A 24,425-nucleotide genomic window follows, 5' to 3' on the forward strand; every position below is an offset into this window, starting at 1 on the left:
GTATATAGTAAAGGTAGGGCGTGCGCTCCGAGCTAATTTCTCGGCTCGAGGCGGTTCTGCGAGGGCCGGTCCGCAGTCTGCTTGTTCGTCCTTCTCTCTGACTTTCTCCTGCCCCCTGCCTGCCTCTGCAGAGGTCACAGGAGGCGGGGGCCGAGCACGCGGCCCCAGTGGCAGCCGGAGCAGCAGCTGCGTCTTCGCAAGCCCCAAACCCCTAAGGGCCAGAGGAGCGCGTGGCGGACCAAAGAGCGCCCGCGAGCGGCCGTGCGCCCACCAATAGGTGCGGGGCTCGGAGCCGCCCAGCCTGCGCGGCCCCTCCCTCCGCCCTCCGCCCCCGCCGCCGCCTCCCCCTCCTCCCGCTCCTGCCTCTGCCTCTCCAGCGCGCGTCTGGCACTCGGAGAGCCGCAGCGGCAGCGGCGGGTGCAGCCTGCGGAGAACCGGGCCGGGGCCGCCAACCAGCAGCCCGGGAGGACGCGAGGGCGCGCGCCGCACTCACCCACCCTCAGCCCCCGCGGCAGCCGCTGACCCGCCACCATGGCCCGCGGAAAAGCCAAGGAGGAGGGCAGCTGGAAGAAATTCATCTGGAACTCGGAGAAGAAGGAGTTTTTGGGCAGGACCGGTGGCAGTTGGTGTAAGTACGGGGTCCGCAGCTCTCTACCCCCCACAGCGCCTTGTCTGTCCGGGCGACGCATCCCGGCGCAGGCTCTGCGGACTGCTCCGCAAGCCTCGCGCCGCCCAGGGCGGAGCGGGGTCGGTAGCGGGCGCTGCTCGGGTCGTGCCGGCCTGGGCGGAATGCGGAGCCCCCGGGATGGGCGCGGGAGCACGCCGGGCAGAGGGTTATGTAGATTGCCACGGTCTTCCCTTGGTCGTTTGCAGTCTGTCCGAGCATCGCTTGAGCCCTTCCCTCCCGGGAATGGTCACGCTCCGGGAGACTAGATTTGTCTCTCCCTGTAGTCATGTCCCAAGCCCTAAAAAATGAGATTTGAGGCTGTGAGAGAACCTCATGGGGGTAATCGGATCGGATGCAGGCGAGGTGGTGTGTTACAGCACCTTTCTAGTTTAAATATGTACCTCAAAAGGTGCGGGGGGTGGTTCGGGAGCAGAATCCATCCACACTGCAGTATTTCTTAGCTGTGTCCAGAGTTTCCCCAGTGACCTCCCCTGGAGTCATTACGACCCAGCAGTGGCCCAGGAGGCCCCCGGAACATGGTAAAGTCTGGGTGTTCTCAGTGTCCACACGCACAGATGCAGAACAAGTAGCTCGGGTTGATTACAATGAAGGGTTAGTCTAAGAAATAAATGGCATAAAGGTGGGTGTAGCTCACCTTACAGGATTTGGGGCAGCCTGTTGCTTGGCTGGGTGGATTTTTTTTTTTTCCCTCATTAAAAATTAGATACCTTGTTTTCCGCCTCCCTTCACCGGAAGGGTGACATTTTTTTTTTTTAAGGTCACTTTGAAGGGCAGAGTTGTAGGCAAATCTATGAGTCGTGACTGCAGAAGGGAGAGAAGAAGGGAACTCCCCCCTCCTGCATCACTGCCCCCTCCTTCTCTAATATCATCATCATCACCATCACCATCATCAATACCACTAGCCTCACCACTGCAGCCGCTGAGGGAGTCCTGGCCAGGGGCTGATGCAGTGTTCCTGCTTGGGAGGATCTGTGGCCATCACAGGAGAATGAGTCAGGGAAATAGTGTTTGGCTGACATTTTGAATTGGGAAAAGCTAGAATATATGATTTTTGCAAAGGAAAAAAAATGCAGCCTGTAGTGGGTCTCTGTTGATTGAAAAATAAAGGGTTAATAGTGCATCACCCTTCAAGGTTAGTCAAGGTGAAACGGCATTCCAAGGTATTACGGGGAAGCGTAGGTATTCCTGAGCCATGTTAAATGTAGGTCTTTCAAGTGATGGCTTTTGGCTCTTATTTTATATTTTATTTTATTTTGGGGAGACCGTATTCTTCAGTGGGATTATTGCCATAGTTTCTCATGCATAAAGATAGCTCTCTCTTTTCTCAAAATGGAAGGGAAAACCTGAAGGACCCAGGGTGAATGTGGGGTGAACAGCCCCTGGCCAAGGTGATCTCCTAGCAACTCCTCCTAACGAGTGAGGCCTGGGGTTTGCGCTGCAGAATGGGCCCCCTTCTCCCAGATACACTGGAGGCTCCAGCCCCGGTGGTCTGATCCCAGCCTTGTCATGGGCCAGGGGCTGCCTGGACTCCAGGCATATTGTGAAATTTGCCCTCCAGTGTTTTCCCCTCTCATAAAGTAGATTTCTTTCCTCATTCCAATTCCAGAATAATATTTACTTTAGAAGGTAAGGCAGTATAGGAAGACTTGTTCCTTAGGCTGACATTTAATGGGGCAGCACCTCCATATGTGAGAGAAAGTGTGCACGTGTGTATTAATATTGGTGTCTTGATACCACATCCAGCAAGGTGCCAGGGCACTGATTTATGAATGCAGACATCAGGATTGGTGTGCTTGGCTCATCTTTGCTTCTCTTTTCCAAGGTACAGGTGCTGGGCTAAAAATTCAGGTTTTGCTTTGAGCTAATTTGTCTCCTCTTGTCTGGCAATGTAAGAAACGGCAGACCCTCTCTTAGCAGAGAAAGTGATAGCAGTTGCTGTCACCTATGGAGGAAATGCTACCTTTCCAGCACTGGGCCCAACATGGATGCCCTTGGGACGAGGGCAGGTTGCCCTTGGCTCGGTTTCGCTTATAGGTAGATTTTCACCAAGATGGACGCAGGAGCCTTGCCTGTCACCTGCTGGAGAAATGGCAGCATGCAAATCACCTGTGGTTTCCACCTTTTTATTAAGTTAATACAGGCATTAGTAGGTTTTTATTAGGTTTACTGCTGGGCCAGGATGCCAGTCTTTCCTTTTGCCTCTGACCCTTTGAAGGGTATTCTTTTCTTTTTTTTTTTTTTCCTAACTGTAAAACCTCTATGTCACTTGTATTTTTTTTTTTAAAGGAAGAAAAATTGCTGAAGAGTAAAAAAAAAATGCCTCTAAAATTTACCCTCTGTGCCACCCTGGCCGGTTGGTACGATTTGTCTAGGTTTTTTTTTTTTTTTTTTTGAGCAGCCGCTGGTAACCTGTGTTGGTGGGTCCACTGCATAGGTCCTGCCAGATGTTCATGCTCCTTTAACCAGTTGACTTCACAGCTGTCACTGGGGAGATTTTGCTAAGTAACATCCTGGAGCAAAAGAGAAAGATCCCTTCTCTTAGGGTATGGTGTCAGGTGGAACGGAAAGGCTCGATCTTCTTCCGCTTGAACCTGTGTGCTTGCAATAGGACTGATTTTTTCCATTGCTCTATTCGTATTTTCAATCATCGCCTCAATTATGTACCTTCTTAAGTTGTTAGGTATCTGGAGTCCAAGGAATGAGTATAAAAATGCTCCGGTTGTTGGAGGAGCCAAGTGTGGTTCAGCTAAGAGCACTAGACAAGGTGGGGGGCCGCAAAAAAAGAGGTTACAACAGTTTCATTCTGACCGTGTTATACCAACTCTTGCACCTCTTAGGAGCATTCACTGGAAAAATTTTCCAGATCTCTTGACGTCACAGCCTCACCATTTGCCTACTGCTACTTGGATACAGAATGCAGCAGTTAACCCTTGTCCTGCTGGGAGGCAGTGATTGAGCCGGGCAGCTGTGCTTCTGGATTCTACAGCCTTCCATTTTTCCTTATCTTTGGCTCATGTCCCGGCCTTTTTTCCTAATTTTTTTGGATAGGGGAGAAAAAGGATAATGATTAAGCATTTTGGTCTTTATGTGCATTTGGCTTGTTTTACGAGCCAAGTAGCATGATTTCCCTGAACCCTGTTTATGCTGATTGGAAAGCTGGGCTTTTAAATGCATGCCAGAGGCAAGCCGGCTACTTCCTGTGACAGCGTGCCCACGCTCTCCCTCCACCCCTCCACCGTGCACCAAGACACTTCCTTTGGACCATCCTTGGTTCTGTACTTTGTACCCCCAGGCCCCCAGCATTGACTGCATGCGATCTGGAGCTTTTTACAAGGAACCTAAGGCTCGTCCTTGGTGCAGTCCTGTTTCAGCCTTGATAACCTCACGGTTCACTGACTCCTGTTCTTGCGTTCACGGGGAGTCGTTGGCTGGCACCGGGCTGCGGGGCGATGCCTAGTACAGCCTGTTACTATGCGGCTAATCGGGGAGATAATCCTCGTAAACCAGTAACTGATAGCCTCGTACCCGTCTGTGCCCTTCGTGCTGTTCAGCTTTTTGTGTTTTTTGCTTTTGCGTCCAGCTCAGCCTACGTCCTGCCATCCTGCTGGCTGTGGGGAAAAGAAAACGCGGCTCGTCAAGCCAGTCTTCTGGGTCCAGTCAGAAGATGAAATCAAAATATGCCTGTCATTTTGGCTATAAGATTTCCTTTTGTTTTCCCCTTGTTTGGGGCCCCTGCAGGAAAACCGCGTGCTCAGTGCCTACATGCCAGAGGCGGGGTGACAGAAAGGAGCAGAAGAGCTTCCCGGGGTTTCTCGGCATTCGTTGCTCTGGCCCGGCAGAAAAACTTGTGGGCATTTGAACGTTTGGCGAAGCAGCAGGGACATGGAGTGTAGTATTGAAATGTCAGGGGATAAACAAGGCGAGAAAACCTGCGTCCATCTCTAAGGGAGTATATTGTCGTATTTGCAATGCATTGCGTAAGCACACAAACACGGCCCTAGATTTTATTGGTGATTTGCATGAAAGTTTTTTGATTTAGGCAGTAAAATGATTTCCTATAAATAATCTCAGTTCTAACCGAACATTCCTCTCACCCGTACCTACGCCCAGCACACACACATTGTCACGGAGGGCTGCCCGTCTCTGTGTTTACCCCGTTGTGTGGGAATGTGGTTCACGCTCTGGATCAGTGTGGGGAAAGGAAGCTCTGAAGACAGGTTGGAGGGGAAGCCAGTAAGGAAGTCCCTGCGTCTGAGATTAGCCTTTCGTTCTGAGTATGTGACTGTATCACAGCCTTCTGCTTCTGTGTGTGCTCCTTGCAGTTAAGATCCTTCTGTTCTACGTGATATTTTATGGCTGCTTGGCCGGCATCTTCATCGGGACCATTCAAGTCATGCTGCTCACCATCAGCGAGTTCAAGCCCACGTACCAGGACCGAGTGGCCCCGCCAGGTAACGGGACCGTGAATCAGTGCAGTTCTTCGGAGGTCAAACGGGCGTCAGTTTTTCACGCAAGAAAACCCACGTTTCTGAGAATTGTCTGTAATGCAGTGTGAAGCCGAGCTTGGTTTAACAGGAAAGATGGGAACTGCTCACTGTCACGGCCAGATCTCCTGCCCGCATTGCAGACAGAGCTCCGGGGGTTGCAGATGTCTTATCTGTACAGCTCTGCAGGGAGGGTGAAGAGCCCTGGTCTCCCCCGCCCCGAGCCTGCACCCCCCCAGCTCGTGACTCCCGATGAGGCACCCTCACTACCCAGGGGGTGGGTTAGTGGGGTCATTACAGGGCCTTTCCAGCTCAGGCACATCTTTCAATTTCTCGAGGGGGCTGTGACTCCGATAAATGCTTTAAAAAAGCCACTTCAGCTCCTGTTTTGAAAGATTAAGTTATTTTTAGAGATGATGAGACGCTTTGCCGATTACTCAAGGGAGAGGAGCCTTGGCTTCAGGAGTCCGTTCTCCCCACCTGCTGTTCACTTAGCTTAACTCAGTTTGACCTTGAACAACGGCACACTCTCTTCTCACGCCTCAGTGTTTGTAGCCGCTGGTTTAGTAGGAGTCTTGTATATTGGCTTTCTAGACCCGTTTTGCAGTCTCACCGTCTCCTTTAGCTCTGAAAACTTGGGTGAATGAGGAGAGGTCATCATAGAAGGAAAAAAATGCCAGGCGAGTGTCCTGCTGTGATCTGGGTGCTGTCACTGTTGAGTGATGTGCACCTCATGTGCAACTGTGCGTGTCCATTCCAGTCGCTGAACCCTAGGGAAGACCTGCTGCCCTTAACTAGCCTGACACTGACGGAAGGACAGGACTGCAGGGCAGCCGCAGACCTGATCATGCTCGCTGGCCCTTCTCAAATTCATTGTCAGGAGGACCTAGAGACAGGAAATGTTGCATAAGTTCCGGGTTCTTGCATTATAAATGACCTTGAGGCTGCCACTGGGGGTGGCGATGACGTGTCCCCTCTCCACTTTCCCTGGCAACGGTTTAGTAACAGCTGTATTTAGGTGACAGTCTTGAGGCCGTCTTCATGGCCCTGAGCAGCTTTGATCATGGCACCAGGCAGCCTCGCTCAAGTGCTGACCGCTTGTCGCAAACTTGTTGTGTCTGCCTTCTTCCTCGGGTGTGAAAGACTCGGAAGAAAATCTTCAGAATATGGAGGTGGCGAACGTTGTTCCCTAGCCTCAAGTCGAGTGGTCCTCCACTGTAAGGAAGCCCTGATACTGCCAGATAAATTTAGATCGCGGGGATTATGGAAGTGGGGAAAAAAACAAACATGTATGTATATAAAACAACTTTAACCTGCTTGATAATCCGCAGTTTCCAGCAAGTATCTCCCCAAAGAGGTGGGTCTCTGGAAAGGTTGAAGCAGAAATTCTGGGGGGCGCAGAGCGACAGAGGACCGCAAGTAAACGAGTTGTGTGCTGGCCTTTGTGACAGTGAAGCAGTGTGTCCTCTTCTGTTAGGTTTTTATGGTAGTGTGAGTAGTCGTAATTCACATTTGTGTAGGTCTTTATTTTTCTTTTATTTCTGTAGCCACTGAAAAGCTGTTCTTTAATCATGATGCCGCTTTATAATAATTCTTACACTCAAAGCCGAAGGTGACCAGAGAGTCAAGCATTTAACTTCCTAGATTTAAAACAGTGCTCTTGTCTCTATAAACTGTGGGGAGTCAGCCTTCAGTAAAAGTAAAAATTGTCTTCGTGTTCTTTGCAGAAAGGGCGATTTCACTTTCAAAGAGAAAAGGCTAAAAAAAGAAAAGAAAAGGCTGAAGTGCCAGACGTTTTAAGTGGGGACTTGCCAATGACCTTGCCTAGAAAATCTGGTGGAGGTGCTCAGCCCTTCCCGCCCCCTCTCCCAGCCTCCCTCCCCTTCCTTCCAGCCCCTTCCTAAAAGACACATTCTCAGTACCTATATTTAGTGTCCTCAGTGGTTGGACTGACCTGACAAACCGTCGCTTCTCTGGAGGAATGCTGGTGGCTCACCATGGAAATATGCGTTCCTGTTCTTTGGCCCAAGTCACAGGAAAAGTGCTTCCTCAGCTCTCCCTCTTCCCTGTCCCTCTGCCTGGGTTCTTTGTCTTCATAATGTCTCTTTCTCCTCCTTCCCTTACCCACTACCTTGCCAGGAGAGTCTGGGCAGAGGCCCCTTTGCTCTCACCCTCCCAGGAGACATGACTCTCATTTGAAAATGATGGTGGCCTTGGAGCAGGGAGGCCAGGCGAGCAGAGGCACGAAGTGCAGCTCGGGACCGCCCTGGGTGCTCGGAGGGACCCTCACTGAACCCTCCTCTTGGCAGCTGCCAGAGCAGATCTCAAGAACTCGTTTTGGGTAGGCCATTCCTTCAGTCTGCGGACTGACACATTGTTGAAGAACACCTCGGCGATTCCACGTCGCATCTCCAAGCTTCCGTGTGTGTAAGAGCCAAGGAGGGAAACTTGTATGTTTCAGGCAGGTGAGGCTACTGAGTGTGAAAGACTCGGTACATCATTTAAAGGCTGGAAGACTTAGTAATGCTATTATTAGCTGAATTGGAGGCATGAATACAGACCCGGCCTGACTGGGCTTTGACTGCGTTTTGCACGCTGGGCACACCTTGTAACTAGATCTCTTCTAAATAACACGTGCAAAGGTGGCCAAATTAAACAGTGGCAATTGTGCGGTACATTTGGGTCTGTCTGTAATATTAGATAAGCGTATACGCTGAACGGGAAGGTCTCAGAAAAAGGCCTGAGTTACAAAATGGAAGTGAAATTTAAGGGGGAAAAAATACCCATAATGTGCAGATTTTTCTGGGCCTGAGCCATGGTGGTGTCGGTGCCCCGATCCTCTCCGAGTCATGTTGCTCTGGGATAATGGCACAGATCCCCCCCCTCAGCCCGGAGGGCACAGGGCCAGAGCTCCAGCTGCAATCAAAGGCTGAAACATACAAATTGTTATGTCTGTGGGTCAAGAATGGTTGATTATTGGCCATTTGATTCATGGCCAGTTGGCCATTGGGTAACGTAAAAATGAAAGCAGCCCTGAGTTCGTGAACCATTGTAGACATGTCCAGTGCGAAGTTGACCTGAGAAGGAAAAGCAGGAACTTTGGAGTTGGACACAGTCCCCACCATTCCATGCACGACTTAAGTTCACGATGTCTCCGTCCTCTCGTCTACGGAAGGGGAATAATTCCCCATGAGGACCTAATGAGATGATGAGTGTATGGAAGGTGAATAGTGGCAAAGCCAATGGCATTAAACAAAGGGTAGCTATTAGCAGCCACTTCACTTCTTCCTACCGGAAGGAGCAGTTTCTTTTCCGGGACTGAGTTCAGTATTTCTAGACCGTGAGCTTTGGATGATGGAGCCAGGGACGCTTTGTACACTTAGCGATTTTCACGGAATGAATAGCATCTTGGCTTTACCACAGCAAGTGTTTGGGAGAAAATAGGGAAACACGCTTAAAGATATTTTTAAGTAAATATAAGTGACACTGCGTTTGTCCCATAGTCGGTCCCTTTAACATACCCACACTGGCTGGGTTAGCCCCGACACGTTTTTCTCCCTGGGAGAGCCTCTTCGGGAAGGCCCCCGCGGTGGCCGGCAGCGTCTCTCCTCGTCCTGGTCACTGCTGGACCTGGAGGGGGACACTGCCGTCGCCATGCTGGGAGAGGACCAGGGGCACATGGGACCCCGCACGCCTTGCTGCCCGCCCAGCGCTGTCGTGGAAGAGTGTCCTCTCCCCGGGCTGCCGTCCCCCAGCCCCCACTCACTGAGCCACAGTGGAGTGACGTGAAGGTCACTGCGTGTCAGCCGGCTGGGCCACGGGAGATTCCCAGCCGCCTTGCTTCCTGCCCAACAGGTACGAACGTGTGGTCCTCTTCTTCCTCTTCCGGTCGTGGGTTGCTTTTAGCTCCGTTTTGAAGTAAACATGGCACAGTGTTGGAAGAACTCCTCTTACGAGCACAAGCTCTTGGGACGCCCGGTGGCTCAGTCGGTTGAGCGTCCGACTCTTGGTCTCAGCTCAGGTCATGATCTCAGGGTCATGAGATCAAGCCCCGTGACCTGCTCCATGCTCAGCAGGGAGTTCGCTTGAGATTCTCTCTCTCCCTCTCTCTCCGCCCTGCCCCTCCCCTGCTCGCTTGCTCTAAAATAAATTAAAAAAAAAAAAAGGTTCCTATTCTTGGTGCCGTGGTAACCAGACTTGAGCAGGGAGTGGCGGTGCCGACCAGCAGACCACACCGGCCCACCAGCAGTTTCGATCTCATCTTGACTGCGAGAGGGAACTAGCCTGTCTTCCATTAGGGTACAAGGCGTATGGTTCAAGTCTCAGTGTAATTAAGCAAAATTCTTGAGAAATCATTACATCTGTCTCAGTTGCCTGTTTTCTCAAACTATCACTTATTCTCCCTTAAATGTCAAAAGAATTGGAAACGTTTGGCTTCCTTCTCCTTTGGAGGAATTGTTATTTCAAAGTGCCAATAGGGTGGGGTTTTTTTGTTTGGTTTTGTTTTTGTTTTTGTTTTTCTTTGCTGTTTCTATTAGATTCCATGGACTTGTACTCTGTGAGCTGACGTGACCCGCACACCGGGCTCCCCAGGCCTGGCTGCCTCTCACATTCTCCCTCCTTCTCTCTCCCACCCCCAGATGGACCCTGCCCACTTCCTCCCCGAGTCTGGGCTCTTAATGAGCTAGCACTGGTGGCTGCTGGGATTTCCAGAAGCTACCGTGCAGACTCGTAGTTTGGGGAAGGGTTTGGGGCAGCACGCTCCACACATCCTGATTCTTCAGAACGCCCCGGCCTCACCATATGGGTCGCCAGCTCACCAACCCCTGTTGCTACTTCTTCATTTGTAAAGACCAAGATAAAACTAACAGGGTAGCTCTTGGGTACTCAGGAAGCCTAATGATTAACTTAACAGTGTTCTCGGAGCCCCAGAAAAATGAGTCTTACTCTGGCCGCTCATTTGAGGTAAGTGAGTAGAGCAGAGACTGCTGACACGTAGGACTGGGTAACAGATTCCATCCGTGGAGGGATAATGGGAGAAAATGCTGAATGTGTGGAACTTCCTTTAGAGGTTTTTGCTGTGCACGCTCTGTTGTGGAGGATGTCGTGGAAGGAGCATGGGCCTTGTGGCCTCCGTGTGCTGTGGTGACATGTGATGGGGCTGCGGATGCCTGAACTGCTCAGTGGGTTGATTCTAGTGATCGCACGACCCAAGGGCCCATCTGACATGGAGAGAAGCTGGGGGCTAGGACTAGAGAGAAGCTGGGGACATGAAGGAGAATAGGGATGTCTATTACCTGGTGGCTTCCAACCAGAAAAGTATAGCTTTTCCCACGTACATGCATGAATAGACATTATCAAATATGTATGATACGGTGTCTTATTTCAGGTTATTGGTCACTTAGCAAATGCTATGTTCCGTATCGAGACAAGTCAGATCTACTGTGTATGGTTGATCTTCCGTTTGGCCTTGAACAGCAAAGCTTAATGGAAAATAGTAGTGTTTGGCTATTTGTTTATATTTTCCCATTATAAAAGTGGTATCTTTTATCACGAATAAACATAATTATGAGATACACAAAATATCTAAAGATATTGGGTTTCTACGATAGATCCTCTGAACCAAATCATGTTTTCTCTGTTCACCTAAAAATGCATATAGTGCTCTAGATAAAAGTCTGAAAATGAAGGGTAATTCCAAAAACGGAGAAGGGCCTTCAACCAGAGTGTGTGGCATTTAGCTCAGACAGGAGAAAGGATTTCCATACACCAAGGACTGTTGAACATCCAGATAGGCTGAGGAGAAAATGCAGCAATTCATCAAAAGCTGAGCCTGTAGCAGCAGGTGACCTAAAAAACTGCTGCTTTCCAGAAAGCACGAAGGTACGTTTTTTTCTGCGCCCTCCCTTATATTTTGCTATGTAAATCGATCCTAATCTTGCAGAAGTAAAATAATTAAAAACAAAAACCCACAGGTATCTTAGTGGCACTGGAAGGGGGAAAACGTGTGTCTGTGGGTACAGTGTGTATCCGTACACACAGACGTGTGTGAGTATCTCTAAAATCATACACCCCATTATTTTTCATTGCAAAGTACTTTTCGACTTGGACTACACAGGAGGTTCATGGTGGGTGTGTACGGAGTGCACGGCTGCATTTGTGTGTCTTTGCCTTGGGTGCCCTCCCTTGTTAGTCCTCACGGGTCCCCTCCTGGAGGTGTCTCTGGAAAATGATGCCTATTTAGAGTATCCGGTCTGGTGACTTAGCGGGGGTGTTAAATGACGGTACGAGCAGCTGTGCTTTGGGATTCACTTGAGTAACTGTTACGAGGTTACAATGGCCACAGTCTGGTTTAAGTACTTCAAACTCACAAGTAAATTGAGGAATTATAAACTCGCTGCATTAGAAACCTAATTGGAAACAAAATACTTCTTAGTGAAAAGCCTCTCTTCTCTTTCCTGTCCCTTCCTCTTTTACTTGCTAGTAGCTCCCCCTCCTGCTAGGAACGCCTAGTAAAGCCAAAAACAGTGTTTTCCTCATTTGTTTCTCAAGAGATGGGGGACCAAGGAAAAGCAAATTAACTATAAAAAGCAACTGCAAAGCCAAAGAGGTTTTTGTTTCTGTTTTTTCTTTAACTCCAAACCCTATGTAAAGATGACGTCCTCATTAAAAACCCAATACTAGAATTTCACATATCCAAGTTATGATTTCAGTCCGCTTAGGCGGCTTTATTAAATAACAAGCGAAATATAATTTAAGGCAAATGGCCCTGTCAGGGCAAAGCTGTATAGAACTCAGCATGGTGAATGTCAATTCAAGTTCATAACGCTGGCCAGGCAAAAGGTTGTATCTGTTTCCTGCAATATAATTTGAGACTACAAGCCAGTGATTGGGTGTTCTGCTGTCTTTGGCCTCTGGGAGTTACCACTGGAAACAAAGCTCATGCTTGTCTAAAGTTATGACTAACAATTTTAAGGAGCGGGCAATGTGGAGAGGGCCTAGCTGAAAGTATCCAGTCTCGTGTGAACATGACTAATGGAGATGCCAGTCAACATGGTGGGATGTGTGTAGCCCTGGGAGAGTGTCACAGTTACAGAACTCTCTGGACTCAAAGGAATGAAGTTGCCAAGTCTGATCCCATTCCTTTCTGTCTCTTCCCGTTAGTCTAATAATGTAAAGTAAGTGATATCCATATCAGGTCAAGGGTCCTTCATCTGCCTCTTGTATGTATCTGATTGCTTTAGGGAAATTACTTTTGAAGAGAGGAATTTTCCTAATGGTTTGGAGAAGATCTTATCAGAGAACTCTCCTAATTAAGGTGATCAGAGCAGAACAGGCGAGGGGATTGATCTCAGAGTTCCCAGGAAGAGAACTTCTCAGGCCAGAAGGCTCTGGGTGAAGAAAAGGGGAGGCAGAGCTGGTGGGGGATGGAGTGAGACCTTGCCCAGACATGGGGGAGGACAGCAGACATGCTCCCCAAGGAGGCTGTGCCCAAACTTTGCGATGGGGTGGCTCCTGGGTGTGTATATATGTATTTGTGTATGTACACGTTCCACAGGTGAGTCTAGAGAGAGGAGCTGATGGCATGACCGGAGCCCGAACCGTGGATGCTTCTTTTTCTGGAAGTAATCTTTAGATCAGAAGTTGGGTGTCTTGAAAGGATGGTCACTGAGGGTTATGGTAGTGGCGCCTTCAGGATCCTTTAGAGACTCCAGAGGTAAACTTCAACAGACAGGAAAGCATGGCTGACCTTCCTGGGGTTGGTCTCTCATTCCTGGGCTCCCTCTCCCAAGGTTCTGTATCACTTCAGATGGAAAGGACAGGGTAGTGGCTTTGGCTCAAGGTCTCATCCCGCTCAGCAAGTCATAGGATTCTAAGACCCTGTGCTTTACTGTCCCTTTCACTCTTGGTTTCTCAGTCCCACAGTTTCTGCTGCTTCTCTGTGTAGAATACAGTCACAATTCTTCAAGCATCTTCGAGCTGCATTTCTCTCACGTGGTAACGTACAGGCTCCGTGGGGCTTAGATTGTGAGCCGTACTTACTGAAGGATTTGGGCTCCTGGGTGGAAATTGGTGTGATTCCATTACTTTGGTTTTCATTATTTCTTCCTTGCCCGATCGAGAGAGACGCGGGGCCAACTGTGCAGAGCTTCCCTGGGCCGGTGGTACCATTGTGTGTGCAGTAATGATGCCTACTATTTCCATAAATCAGATTCTTAACCACAGAGGCGCTTGCTGATGGGAATCACTGGTCTGTCTCTGGGTGGACGTGAACTTAGTTGTGTCCACAGTTCTCAGGCTCCGGATAGATCCACTCGCTAGCAGTGCCCTTCTGCGGGTGAGAGCCCTTCTGCGGGTGAGAGCCCAGAGCCCTAAGTCAGGGTTGCTGATGCCCTGGGGTCTCACGCGTGTCACCTGGTTGCTTCTAATAGTGGCGAACTTGGACTTGGTAGCTCGAGGGAGTGAAAAGCACTCTGTATAATGCCACCTCCTCTCCCTGCTGTCCTTTTTCCTCTGGGAGAGTCTGGGAAGTACGTCACCCAGTCCAGGAGATGGAAGCTTGGTCCTTGACGGACCACTGGCAGAGAGAATTCAGAAGGGGCTGGATCGGGAAGGGCTGCCCGGAATGCTGAAGCCAGACACTCACCTTGTGGTTGAGGTCCTACCATGTTACTCTCACGTGACCTTCTAGGGGCGCCCTCCTCTTTTAAACTCACTGGGTGAGACTCTCCAAATCGCACGCGGGCTCACTGACCTTTTGCTAGCATTTCGTTTTTTTTGCCGTGTCCCCTGCTCTGCCGAGGGACCGCAGCCGGCATGATTGTTACTTATCCTGCTGGTGTCCCCCAGGGCGGCTGGCAGCTTCTTCCCCACCACCCCCTTCTCGAAGGCTGGGTGAGAGCACTCCTTGCTTTCTGACGATGGATCGCCGCCTCTTCACCCTTCTCTTTGCCCCTGTCTCCCGCCTTCACCCCGAGCCTGGCAATGCCGTTTACCCTGCACACGTAGAGTTAGTTCATTCCTGCTCCCACTCCCACCCCAGTCACAGACAGATCTCAGCAAACCTGCGTGACAGGTTCTGAAGGCATTTGCCGCTGACATCTCTGGCTGCCATGCACGGGCTCCCCGGTGGGCCTCCGGTGGGAATGCCCATCAGGCTCCATTCTCTGCTGATCCCAGGATTATTCTAGGAAAACACCCCATCCTCCTGAGTTCTGTTAAACCTCTGGCCTTGGGCCTTCCTCTGCCCTTCGGCAGGTCCAGGCATGTCACCTTGACTTAAACGTCTAGTTTAAGTCCAACCAGGAATGCCCCCACCCTCACCCCCTGGCCTTCCCCATTCCAGTAGGGAGTCCTATTTTCCATACTTTCTTTCTCAAGCATGAAATCTCCAATGGAAACTTCTCACTTTTGTTTTATTTTATTTTAGTTTTGCAGATATCTGTCATTTTTATTTTATCGTCTCTTCGTGCTATATATGGTCACAATGCCAATTTTCTAACTTAACGTAGAGAAAGATTGTTCAGGGTATACTTAAATTGCTTTAGTCGTACAAACAATTTTCTAGGGTTTGTGAGCATCTAAACCTATTTTGAATTGTAGTAACCCTTGTTTATTTTTAACTGATGATTTTTGTAAGAGCAAATCCTGCTACTTCCGTTTTCGTGACTCCTCTCCATCATTGTTGACAGCTTTTTTCTCTTGGATTCCTCAGGTCCTACATGATCCTTTCTGGGATGATCCTTCGTGTTACTTGTAAAGTCGTTTGCCTAGGGCAGTCCCTCTGCCTGGTTCCAGACCCTCACGTTCTTGGTCTTCGTCCCTATTTTTTCCATTCGTCTAGGGAACAACTGCAAGTATGGAACAACTTGCCCGTTAAGCCCCCTAAGCTGGGCCACCCTCATTCTTTAACCACTTTGGAAGCTCAGAGCCATCCTTCATCACTAGAAAAAGAGCTGCCATTGAGCCCAGCCCCTATCGAAGCCTGGCCTCCAGCCTCACAAAAACGGTGCTGCTAAATTGTCACCTTTCTTGTCATCCCTTTAATTATGTCCTCGTCTTCATCCTATCTGTGTCACTGTCGTCTCTCTCAGCTTCTGACTCCCCAGAGCAGTGGTTCTCAAACCAAGAGTGCTTAGGGATCCCTTCAGTTCAGGCTCGTTACTTTCGAGATTCTCGAGTCCCATCAGTAACGGTTCTGGCTTGGCAGGTCTGGGGTGGAGCGGGAGGGGCGGCAGGTTTAACACGCCCCTGGGTGAAGGTGAGGTGGTGCTCTTAACACGCCCCTGGGTGAAGGTGAGGTGGTGCTCTTAACACGCCCCTGGGTGAAGGTGAGGTGGTGCTCTGAGAGGCTGCAGGGATGAGCCAGCTTCTGTGCCCAACACGACGTCTGGAGTGGGGATTAGAATAGGACAGTGAGATTTAGCAAATAAAGTGCAGGACACCTAATTAAAGTTGACCGTCAGATAAACCATGAAGTTGGTTTTTATAGATGTCCTAAATAGGACACGGGACATGGTTTATCTGAAATGTAAATTTAACCAGGCAACGTGGATCACACCTGGCAATCCAAGACTAGAAGGCAGCTGATCAAGTCTTCACCCATCGCCCCTCTATAGTACTATGTGGTGGTCACATATCTATCTAGGAAATCTTGTGATGATAGAGGCTTCTGAAAATTAAAAAATCTAAAACATCGGTTAAAGAGTGAAAATCCAAGGTAGTCATACTTTGAATTTTATCCTGGCTGGCACTTGACTTGCTTTTGGAATGGAAAGCAGGAATGGTAACTGTACATAATCCCAGTGCATCGACTTTGGGTTGAAGATCCATCGAAATATCTCTGTTGAGTAGTCTGGAGTCTTGTAGAGTTTGGATTGGTCATCAGCTCATTCCTGAAAGTGTAAAAGACCTCTGTGCTCGAAGGCTTATGTGCCGTTAGGGAAAGGAAAGCCACCTACAAGAAAGACTAGCTAGCTCTGCAGTTTGTTTTTAATATGATCCCATGGCAAGGCTGCAAAGATAAGAGGCTTTGGAGTACGGCACACATGGGTTGACATTCTGGTTCCGCCACTTCCTTCGCGACCTTGGGCCAAGCACTTAACCTTTCTGTGCATGAAGTTTCATTCATAAAATGGAGATAATGCCTATCTTGAAGTGTTGCTGGGTAAATAAAATGATATAGTAAGACACCATCATTGGTCCTTCGGTACTAAGTCTAAACGCCAGAGAAGTGATTTCACAAGAGAGGCAAGACTTTAACCCATTCTTTTTAGTAGGTGGAATTGGCAAAGCACGTTTGTATGTGGCGAACCTGCTTTGAATGGTCCTAGTTGACTACCTTCCCACTAATGATTTTCCGTGTTGTTCTTTCTGTCTGGTGTAGGATTAACACAGATCCCTCAGATCCAAAAGACAGAAATTTCCTTTCGCCCTAACGAACCCAAGAGCTATGAGGCATATGTGCTCAACATAGTTAGGTTCCTGGAGAAGTACAAAGATTCAGCCCAGAAGGATGAAATGATTTTTGAAGATTGCGGCAGTAAGTAGACTCATTTTGGATGTTTGTGGTTGGTTAATTCTTATTTCCCATTTCTATCTGTTATTTAATGATTGAACGATACTCTTGAAATAATTAAATGATTGAAGTCTGGCCATATTGAGAGGACAGTTTTTTTTCGTTTTTTTTTTTTTTAAAGCAAGAAGACTTTATGGTTTAGGCTTGGATGCGACGGAAGAAACAAAGTAGCCTCACGTATTAGGATTATCTGCATTTGGAAAGTGTCTTGCTTTAAAACACTCCTGGACATGTTTGCTTTTTACCACTCACACTCAAAGACCACAGTTACAGTTACGGTTCTTTTACATCTATTGATTTTGAGAAACACAACTGTTAATATTTCCACATTTCTGTGCCCCGCCCCCATTCTCCCTGCAGAAGAGTGTACAGGGCCTTTCTCTCACTAGAATGGCTCCTTGGCATAATTAGCTACACTGATACGGACAAAGGATGATTTCTGGTCAGGGTAGAGACCTTCCTAGCCCGTGGTTGGGATGGATGGTGAAATAGGTCTCAGGCAGCTCAGCATTTCAGTAAGGAATGGTAAGGGAAGGGTGGCTCTTAGACTTATTAACTGCTGACAGGAACACACATCTTCCTCCTTGATGCCTGGAGTGTGCGTTATGCAGCCATGTTTTCAGACCTACTTAGACAAGACTTCTGTCTGAGTTACTAGGTGACATCAGTCCTCTGACTCAGTTCAAGCATTTAACACCACCAGTTCATCATGTGGCACTGTTTGATCGTAATTATGGGGTAAATTGCCACTTTAAGTCATTCTGAAAAGAGTAAAAGAAACATTTTCACTAGATTTCTCTCATTAGGATTTCAGTGAGGTTTTCATCTTTGCAGTAATTAAAAGGCCTGTATGAAAGATGTAGGGTGAATCACTTCCCTGGAGATGGACTGAATGGAGGCCCTTTACCTTTTAAAGGGAAAATAGTTATTTTGTGACCTTAGAAATACACAAATTATGTTATTTGCGTCAGTGTCCTGCAGGATGCTTTGTATTAACTTTGAATTCTCTATTTCTTGTATTCTTCTTCTGGCTTTGTTACGAGGTATGAATCAAAAATACTACAGTGCCATTTTTTCAGTTGAACAAATGCTTATTATAAGAAGTCATAGCTTGAAAAGGCAAAAATTCAAAAAAAAAATGTCTTAAACCTTGAACGGTGGCTGAAAAGGAAGAAAATCATTTTTTCTCCTGTTTAACATGCTAATTAGTGGCAGAGACAGTGGCCTAGCAATGGCCAGGCACTTCTGACCCAAACCCTTCCAGTTCTGAAAATTATTGACAATCCTTTTAATTTGCCTTCTAATTATAATGTCCCTGTTAATGAGCTCAGCTGGTGTTGACCTGTGTCGATGAGGCTGCTCATGACGGGCGATCGGGTTTCCGCTCAGTCTCCGAAATAGCTGAGTCATCCATTATTTAAGGGAAGAGAAATATTGCCACAGACCAAAACATCATGTGTGGATCATCAAGTGCCACGAAGCCCTGGTGTGGGATCACATACCAGCTATTGCTTGGGGTAAAAGGCCTTTTTAATGTCCGTGAGGGAACCAGAGATGGTTTGCTGGAAGTCCTTGCTTCATGCAGACCGGGCACTAAATGCAGAACAGCACGGCCTGAGAGTGGGTCACCGTGACAGGTGGCGCCCAGGGAGCTGTGGGGACAAAGCGAAAATGGTGTTTTCTGTTTTCAGATGTGCCCAGCGAAATCAAAGAACGAGGAGAATTTAACAACGAACGAGGAGAGCGAAAAGTCTGCAGGTTCAAGCTTGAGTGGTTGGGAAATTGCTCTGGAATAAACGATGAGTCTTACGGCTACAAAGAAGGCAAACCATGTATCATAATAAAGCTCAACCGAGTGCTGGGCTTCAAACCAAAGGCAAGTCACGTTTTAAACCCTAGAATTTAGAAGAGCCTTTCTCGGTTGGATGAAGTGGCTAATTGGTACGAGGAGCGTCTATGAGGAAGATACAGAGTATACTCAGTGGCGACTTGGAAGCCCAGTCAGTAGAGGAACACCAAAACCTTCTGCATCTGCCTTGAGATCCTTGAAAGTTAGGTCACTTATCTCGTGTTCTAAAGTGAGAGAAATTCTGAGGGGTAGAGCCACGTTCTGGAGTAAGTCCGGGGGCTCTGTTCTTAATACTTCTGTGATGTCATTCTATCACGTGAACTCTGAAAATAAAAATAGAAAAAGGTATTTTCAGATTTAAAAACCGCCTGCATGGACAGTCTCACTCAGGTTTTGGTATTCTTGGAGCCCAAGAATATTTTGTAAAAATGGCCCGGTAACCTGAAAACACAGGGTGTTTGTTTTTTTTTACTGAATGACAACTTCATTGCAAAATGAGAAGCTGACCCGCCGTTCAGGTTGAGCTTTGACAAGCGTGGTGTCGGCTTGGGGTGTTCTTGCCGCCGAGGGCGGGTGACCATTACTGGAGGTCACTGAACGATGGCAGCTTGCTGTCCTTCGCCATCCGGTGAGACGAGAGTAATTGTTTATGAGGAGGAAACGTGTTGGTGTTACCGCTGCTTTCATAAAACCGGCTGCTGTTCCATGTTCTTCCTCAGGTCGTGGCAAGTAGAGCCGTCCTTCTCCCTGAAGCAAGGCTGCTGCCCAGGGCCCCCGTCGCCCTCGCAGACGCAGAGTCGAGTTTTCCATTCTGACAGGAATTGACCACACAGTCTCCTGAGTTACAGGAACAAACCTCATTTCTGGAATCTGGCTCTTTTGTTCATTAATTTTCTGCTGTATGCTCTTAACGTGTTTCCACAGTGCTTATTACCCAGGAGTCTCCTTAAAGACAGACAGTTGAGGTAGTGACGAAAAGTTTTAGCTTAACTGGGGGAGGCCTCAGAACTCCTTTCCGGCCACCTGAGGCGCAGACAGATGGGTGTGCAGGATGGATGGAGGCCCGGCTGGCAGACGTGAACGGCCCTCCTGCAGAAATTAATGTACCTCTGTCTCCACAGAACTGTGATCTTCTTTCCACGGAAGTTAGGCTATAGTGGAAGAGAGATGGTGAGAACCGTCATGTCACACTTAGAGTTGATACTCGTGTTGCCTGGGAGCCCTTCACCCAGACAGAGCCCCTGTTTAGCCGTGGAAGGGAGCGGTGTGGTGGTCGGAAGGAAGACGAGTCCCTCACTTGTGATGATAGCTCTGCGTAGGGATTGAGTGATACTGTCCCCCAGCCCCCAGAGGTGGTCCTGTTGTGATTCCCATCTCTTCCCACATCTGTAGAGCTGCCTGCCGAGTGATGAGTTCAGCTACTCTTTCTTTTCTGTCCTTTTTTTTCTTTTGTCTTTGGTCTCCACTTGGTTATCCATTGCCACTGTTTAACTCATCGCCTCACCCCAAATTCCCCCTCCCCCCCCCCAGTTTTGTTGGGAGAATTATTTCTGTCCGAGGTTGTGGTACTCCAGCATCTCATCGATATGCCTGTTTCCTCGCCCTCTGAGGATAGATTCTGGCAACTTCTTTTTTTTTTTTTTTTTTAAAGATTTTATTTATTTATTCGGCAGAGATAGAGACAGCCAGCGAGAGAGGGAACACAAGCAGGGGGAGTGGGAGAGGAAGAAGCAGGCTCATAGCAGTGGAGCCTGATGTGGGGCTCGATCCCATAAGGCCGGGATCACGCTCTGAGCCGAAGGCAGACGCTTAACCGCTGTGCCACCCAGGCGCCCCTGGCAACTTCTTAGTTAATAAGCATTTTTCTCTCCCTATCTTTAAAGATAAATCTGTTGCTGGTAGAACATTCTAAGAGAATCAGATCTTGATGATCTTTTTCTTGTATTCTAAAAGAGGATCAAACATATTGGCTCTTTACTGATACAGAGAATTGCCTTTTTATCTGACTTTGGTTAGACGAGGTGTGAGTTCCAGCTCATGTCAAGACCCACGTGCTACGCTGATCTGAGTAAGCAAGCAGGTGGCTGGCTGTCCAAGGAAAGGTGTTCATCACACCTCTTCTGGGGTGGATTTGAGCCAGGGCTGCAGGAGGGAACCCTCTAGATGTTTGACCGCAGCAGTACTCTGGGTCCCTTCAGTGGAAGGGGGCTGCTACCTCGAGGGCACTTGCTCCCTTGACCTGTTGTACGTCTTGGACTCCTTCACAGAACTGGAGGTGCTTCTTATAATGGTGGTGCCGCTACTGGAAATTCAAAGATTCGAAGAAAAAAAGCCTACTTGAAGAAGGCCTGCTTGAGGGAAAAGGATGGCATTATTTGTTCATGGAGGAAAGCCCAGGTTTTATAAAAACAAATGTCAACCAACTTTTCCATCTAATTATTATAATCTTAGCAAACGAGGAATAGTCGTGCCGGGTTGGCTTTTATTTTTCCGTGTCCCGGAGGGAAGCGCACTAGAAGTCCCCCGCGCTGCAGGGCGGCATCGCACTTACTCGCAGCCTCGCAGAACTCGGGCGCTGATTTTGATTTCGACAAATTCCCAGCATGGATTGGTTAGGGGAGTCATTCATTCTGTTGTCTGCAAGTGTTTTGTTACTTCAGTTGACTTTTTGTGACCAGTGTGTACTTGTTTATGCCACAAACTAGCTTCATTTTTCAGGAATGGAGACAGTTATTTACAAACTTACTGACCAACGTGGGTTCTTACTTTTAGCCTCCCAAGAATGAGTCCTTGGACGCTTACCCCGTGATGAAGTACAGTCCCTACGTTCTGCCGGTTCAGTGCACTGGCAAGGTAAGGAGACGCTTCTTACTGAGGGCGGTGGGGGTGGGGGGGAGGGGGGAGCACGGGTGAGGCTGTGTTCAGTTAGAGGTAAACCTTGACTGCAGGAGAAGAGAAACATGGCTTCTAGGCGTTAGTCTCAGTTGACTGTGGCTATAGGGGGTTAGAACATTCTTGAGAGCAGGGTGTAACAAGGCTAAAACCGCATGACAGTTTCTCCATCAGAACAAGAAACTGAATTATCTGAATTTGATTAGCTGGAATATTGGTTTATAGAACTGGGAGGTGAACTCCAGCCCACACAGTGCTGCTCTGGCCCCATGGTGTGCGAAACATTTCAGGCCAACTTTTTTTTTTTTTTTTTTTTCTGACAATTTCACATTGAAAAATGTGGTTTTGGCTCTTCTTTTAAAGATAATGAAAAAAATAAAATAAAAAATAATGGAAGATAAGGTAATAGCACGTGTTCCCTTTAGATCTAAAAATAGGTTCCTAATGGGTTGTTTACAGAGAGGGCGGAACAAAGAAAGGGAATCTCTACACAGTGCTGTTTTATGCGGGCACCAAGAAATGAAATGGCTGCAAGAACATGAGGGGCGATTAGGGAGACCTTTGGAGGGGATGTCGCTGCAGTACCATCCCCTGGGCCACCGCCGTCAGCGGATTTCTGACTTCCCGTGGCAGGTGCCTTTCTAGGCGTGTTGGCTTTGGAGAGATGCTTGGTTGGCGTCTGCTGTGGTTCCTTCACTTGTGCAGAGAGAATAGTTTCCTTTTATGACCGCGTCCCACGGCTGCCGGGATTAGCCTGAGCGCGTGCTGTTCGCTCGGGTGGGCTCCCGTAGCGGTGTCCCCCGGGGGTGAGCGTTCCGCTGCTCTTGGGGGAGCTCTGAGCAGGCGCGTCAGAGGGTTTGCAGGTTCGCAGGCTGCTCGGTGGGATCGAGAGCCTTGTTCGTCACCGCAAGTAGGGAGCCAGGCTGCGAGCCGCTAACGTCTCGTTTCCCTCTGGTTTTTAGCGAGACGAAGATAAGGATAAAATCGGAAACGTGGAGTATTTCGGCCTGGGCGGCTACCCCGGTTTTCCCCTGCAGTATTACCCCTACTACGGCAAGCTCCTGCAGCCCAAGTACCTGCAGCCCCTGCTGGCTGTGCAGTTCACCAACCTTACCACGGACACAGAAATCCGCATCGAGTGTAAGGCGTACGGCGAGAACATCGGGTACAGCGAGAAAGACCGTTTTCAGGGACGCTTTGATGTAAAAATTGAAGTTAAGAGCTGATCACAAGCACAGATCTTTCCCACTAGCCATTTAAAAAGTTAAAAAAGATACAAAAACAAAAACCTACTAGTCTTGAATAAACTGTCATACGTATGGGACCTACACTTAATCTATATGCTTTACACTAGCTTTCTGCATTTAATAGGTTAGAATGTAAATTTAAAGTGTAGCAATAGCAACAAAATATTTATTCTACTGTAAATGACAAAAGAAAAAATAAAAATTGAGCCTTGGGACGTGCCCATTTTTACTGTAAATTATGATTCCATAACTGACTCGTAGTAAGCAGTGTTTCTGGCCCCTAAGTATTGCCGCCTGTGTGTTGGATTTAGCGTGCAGTACGATAGGTGCGCACTCTGGTCATCTTCCAAGCCATGTTTTATCGTATCTGTTTTCTACTTTCTGTGAGCAAGGTTTGCTGTCCAAGGTGTAAATATTCAATGGGAATAAAACTGGCATGGTACTTTTTTTTTTTTTTTTTTTAGGATTTGGCTCTTTCAAAAATCATGGCCCATCAATGAGCATTTTTAACACACTCCATAGTCTTTTCCTGTGGTGTTGGGTCTTTACTTTTTGTTTGTTTGTTTTTTCCTGGGGTGGGGGTGGGGGTGGGCTGTCATGGGGGAACTGCCCTTTACATTTTAAGTGACACTACAGAAAAACACAAAAAGGTGATGGGTTGTGTTGTGCTTTGTACTGAATGCCGTCTTGACATCTCTTCCCTTGTCCTCCAGTACGTTCTGAAGCTGTGTCTGAGATCTGGATCGCCTGTCACTTGGGCTGGTGACAGGCCAAATTCATTTGCTTTGTACATTTTCTTTTACTTTCCTTTTTTCCTTTTCTCTGGAGGCATCACATGCTGGTGCTGTGTCTTTATGAATGTTTTAACCATTTTCATGGTGGAAGAATTTTATATTTATGCAGTTGTACAATTTTATTTTTTTCTGCAAGAAAAAGTGTAATGTATGAAATAAACCAAAGTCACTTGTTTGAAAATAAATCTTTATTTTGGACTTTATAAAAAGCGATGCAGTACCCCATAGACTGGTGTTAAATGTTGTCTACAGTGCAAAATCCATGTTCTAACATATATAATAATTGCCAGGAGTACAGTGCTCTTGTTGATCTTGTATTCAGTCAGGTGAAAACAATGGACAATAAAAGAATGAACACATTCCTCACGTGCGTGATTCACTCTTGTCTAAACGCCCCCAGCCTGTGACTTCTTGGCTTTCTCTACTGCTAGTTATCCAAGATCTTGAAGAAATACTGAACCTGAGAGACAAACACACGAATGAGTTCATTAGTTCACATGGAAATTCAGCCTTCTCCACCGAGCAGAGGCCGGAGCCGACCCCAGAGCACACCCCTTCCCAGAGAGACAACAGCCAGGTTCCTCGGATGCAGAGACTCTGAGGTTTTAGTTCAAAGCTAAAGTTTAAAAGTATTTTGTGGTGTTGACTTCGCTTAGTTTAGAAAACATGAATTTTGGTTCCTGCTAGTGTTTCACTAGGTTCGTCTGTTAAAAAATAAGGGCCTATAGTTAAAAAACGAGGTTAGGTTTGAGGTTCAGTACATTAAGGTTCAGACCTTGCTTCTTGGTTCGTGGTTTGGCCTACATTCGTATTTGGCCATATTTAAAAATCAGCCTTCGTGTGAAAGAAAACAAAAAATGAGCTTTCTGAAGAACATTCTCCAGGTATAACTG

General features: G+C 47.9%; 2 protein-coding genes across 6 annotated transcripts in view; one reads left to right on the forward strand and one right to left on the reverse strand.

Annotated features, from left to right (window-relative positions):
* The first annotated feature begins 2 nt into the window (after positions 1-2).
* On the forward strand, positions 3-23,894 carry ATP1B1 (ATPase Na+/K+ transporting subunit beta 1). Its single transcript, XM_026509428.4, has 6 exons — positions 3-628; positions 5,011-5,139; positions 16,559-16,714; positions 18,442-18,626; positions 21,372-21,452; positions 22,454-23,894. The coding sequence occupies exons 1-6, from the start codon at positions 532-534 to the stop codon at positions 22,715-22,717; spliced, it is 912 nt and encodes a 303-aa protein (XP_026365213.1). The 5' UTR covers positions 3-531; the 3' UTR covers positions 22,718-23,894.
* NME7 (NME/NM23 family member 7) overlaps positions 23,706-24,425 on the reverse strand; it is a 240,766-nt gene continuing 240,046 nt past the window's right edge. For all 5 annotated transcript variants that reach the window (XM_026509426.4, XM_044387944.3, XM_044387943.3 and 2 more), the window contains one exon: positions 23,706-23,992. In XM_026509426.4, the coding sequence (XP_026365211.2) occupies positions 23,960-23,992 (33 nt within the window). In that variant the 3' untranslated portion in view covers positions 23,706-23,959. The remainder of the gene's footprint in view (positions 23,993-24,425) is intronic.

This window comes from Ursus arctos, unplaced genomic scaffold (assembly GCF_023065955.2).
Source record: "Ursus arctos isolate Adak ecotype North America unplaced genomic scaffold, UrsArc2.0 scaffold_2, whole genome shotgun sequence".
Classification (NCBI taxonomy): domain Eukaryota; kingdom Metazoa; phylum Chordata; class Mammalia; order Carnivora; family Ursidae; genus Ursus; species Ursus arctos.

Bases quoted from the DNA above. Each gene is read 5' to 3' on its own strand.
- ATP1B1 (XM_026509428.4), top strand. From the start codon at position 532: ATGGCCCGCGGAAAAGCCAAGGAGGAGGGCAGCTGGAAGAAATTCATC. The intron at 5,140-16,558 runs GTAACGGGACCG...TGTCTGGTGTAG, and splicing joins GGACCGAGTGGCCCCGCCAG to GATTAACACAGATCCCTCAG. The intron at 18,627-21,371 runs GCAAGTCACGTT...TCTTACTTTTAG, and splicing joins TGCTGGGCTTCAAACCAAAG to CCTCCCAAGAATGAGTCCTT.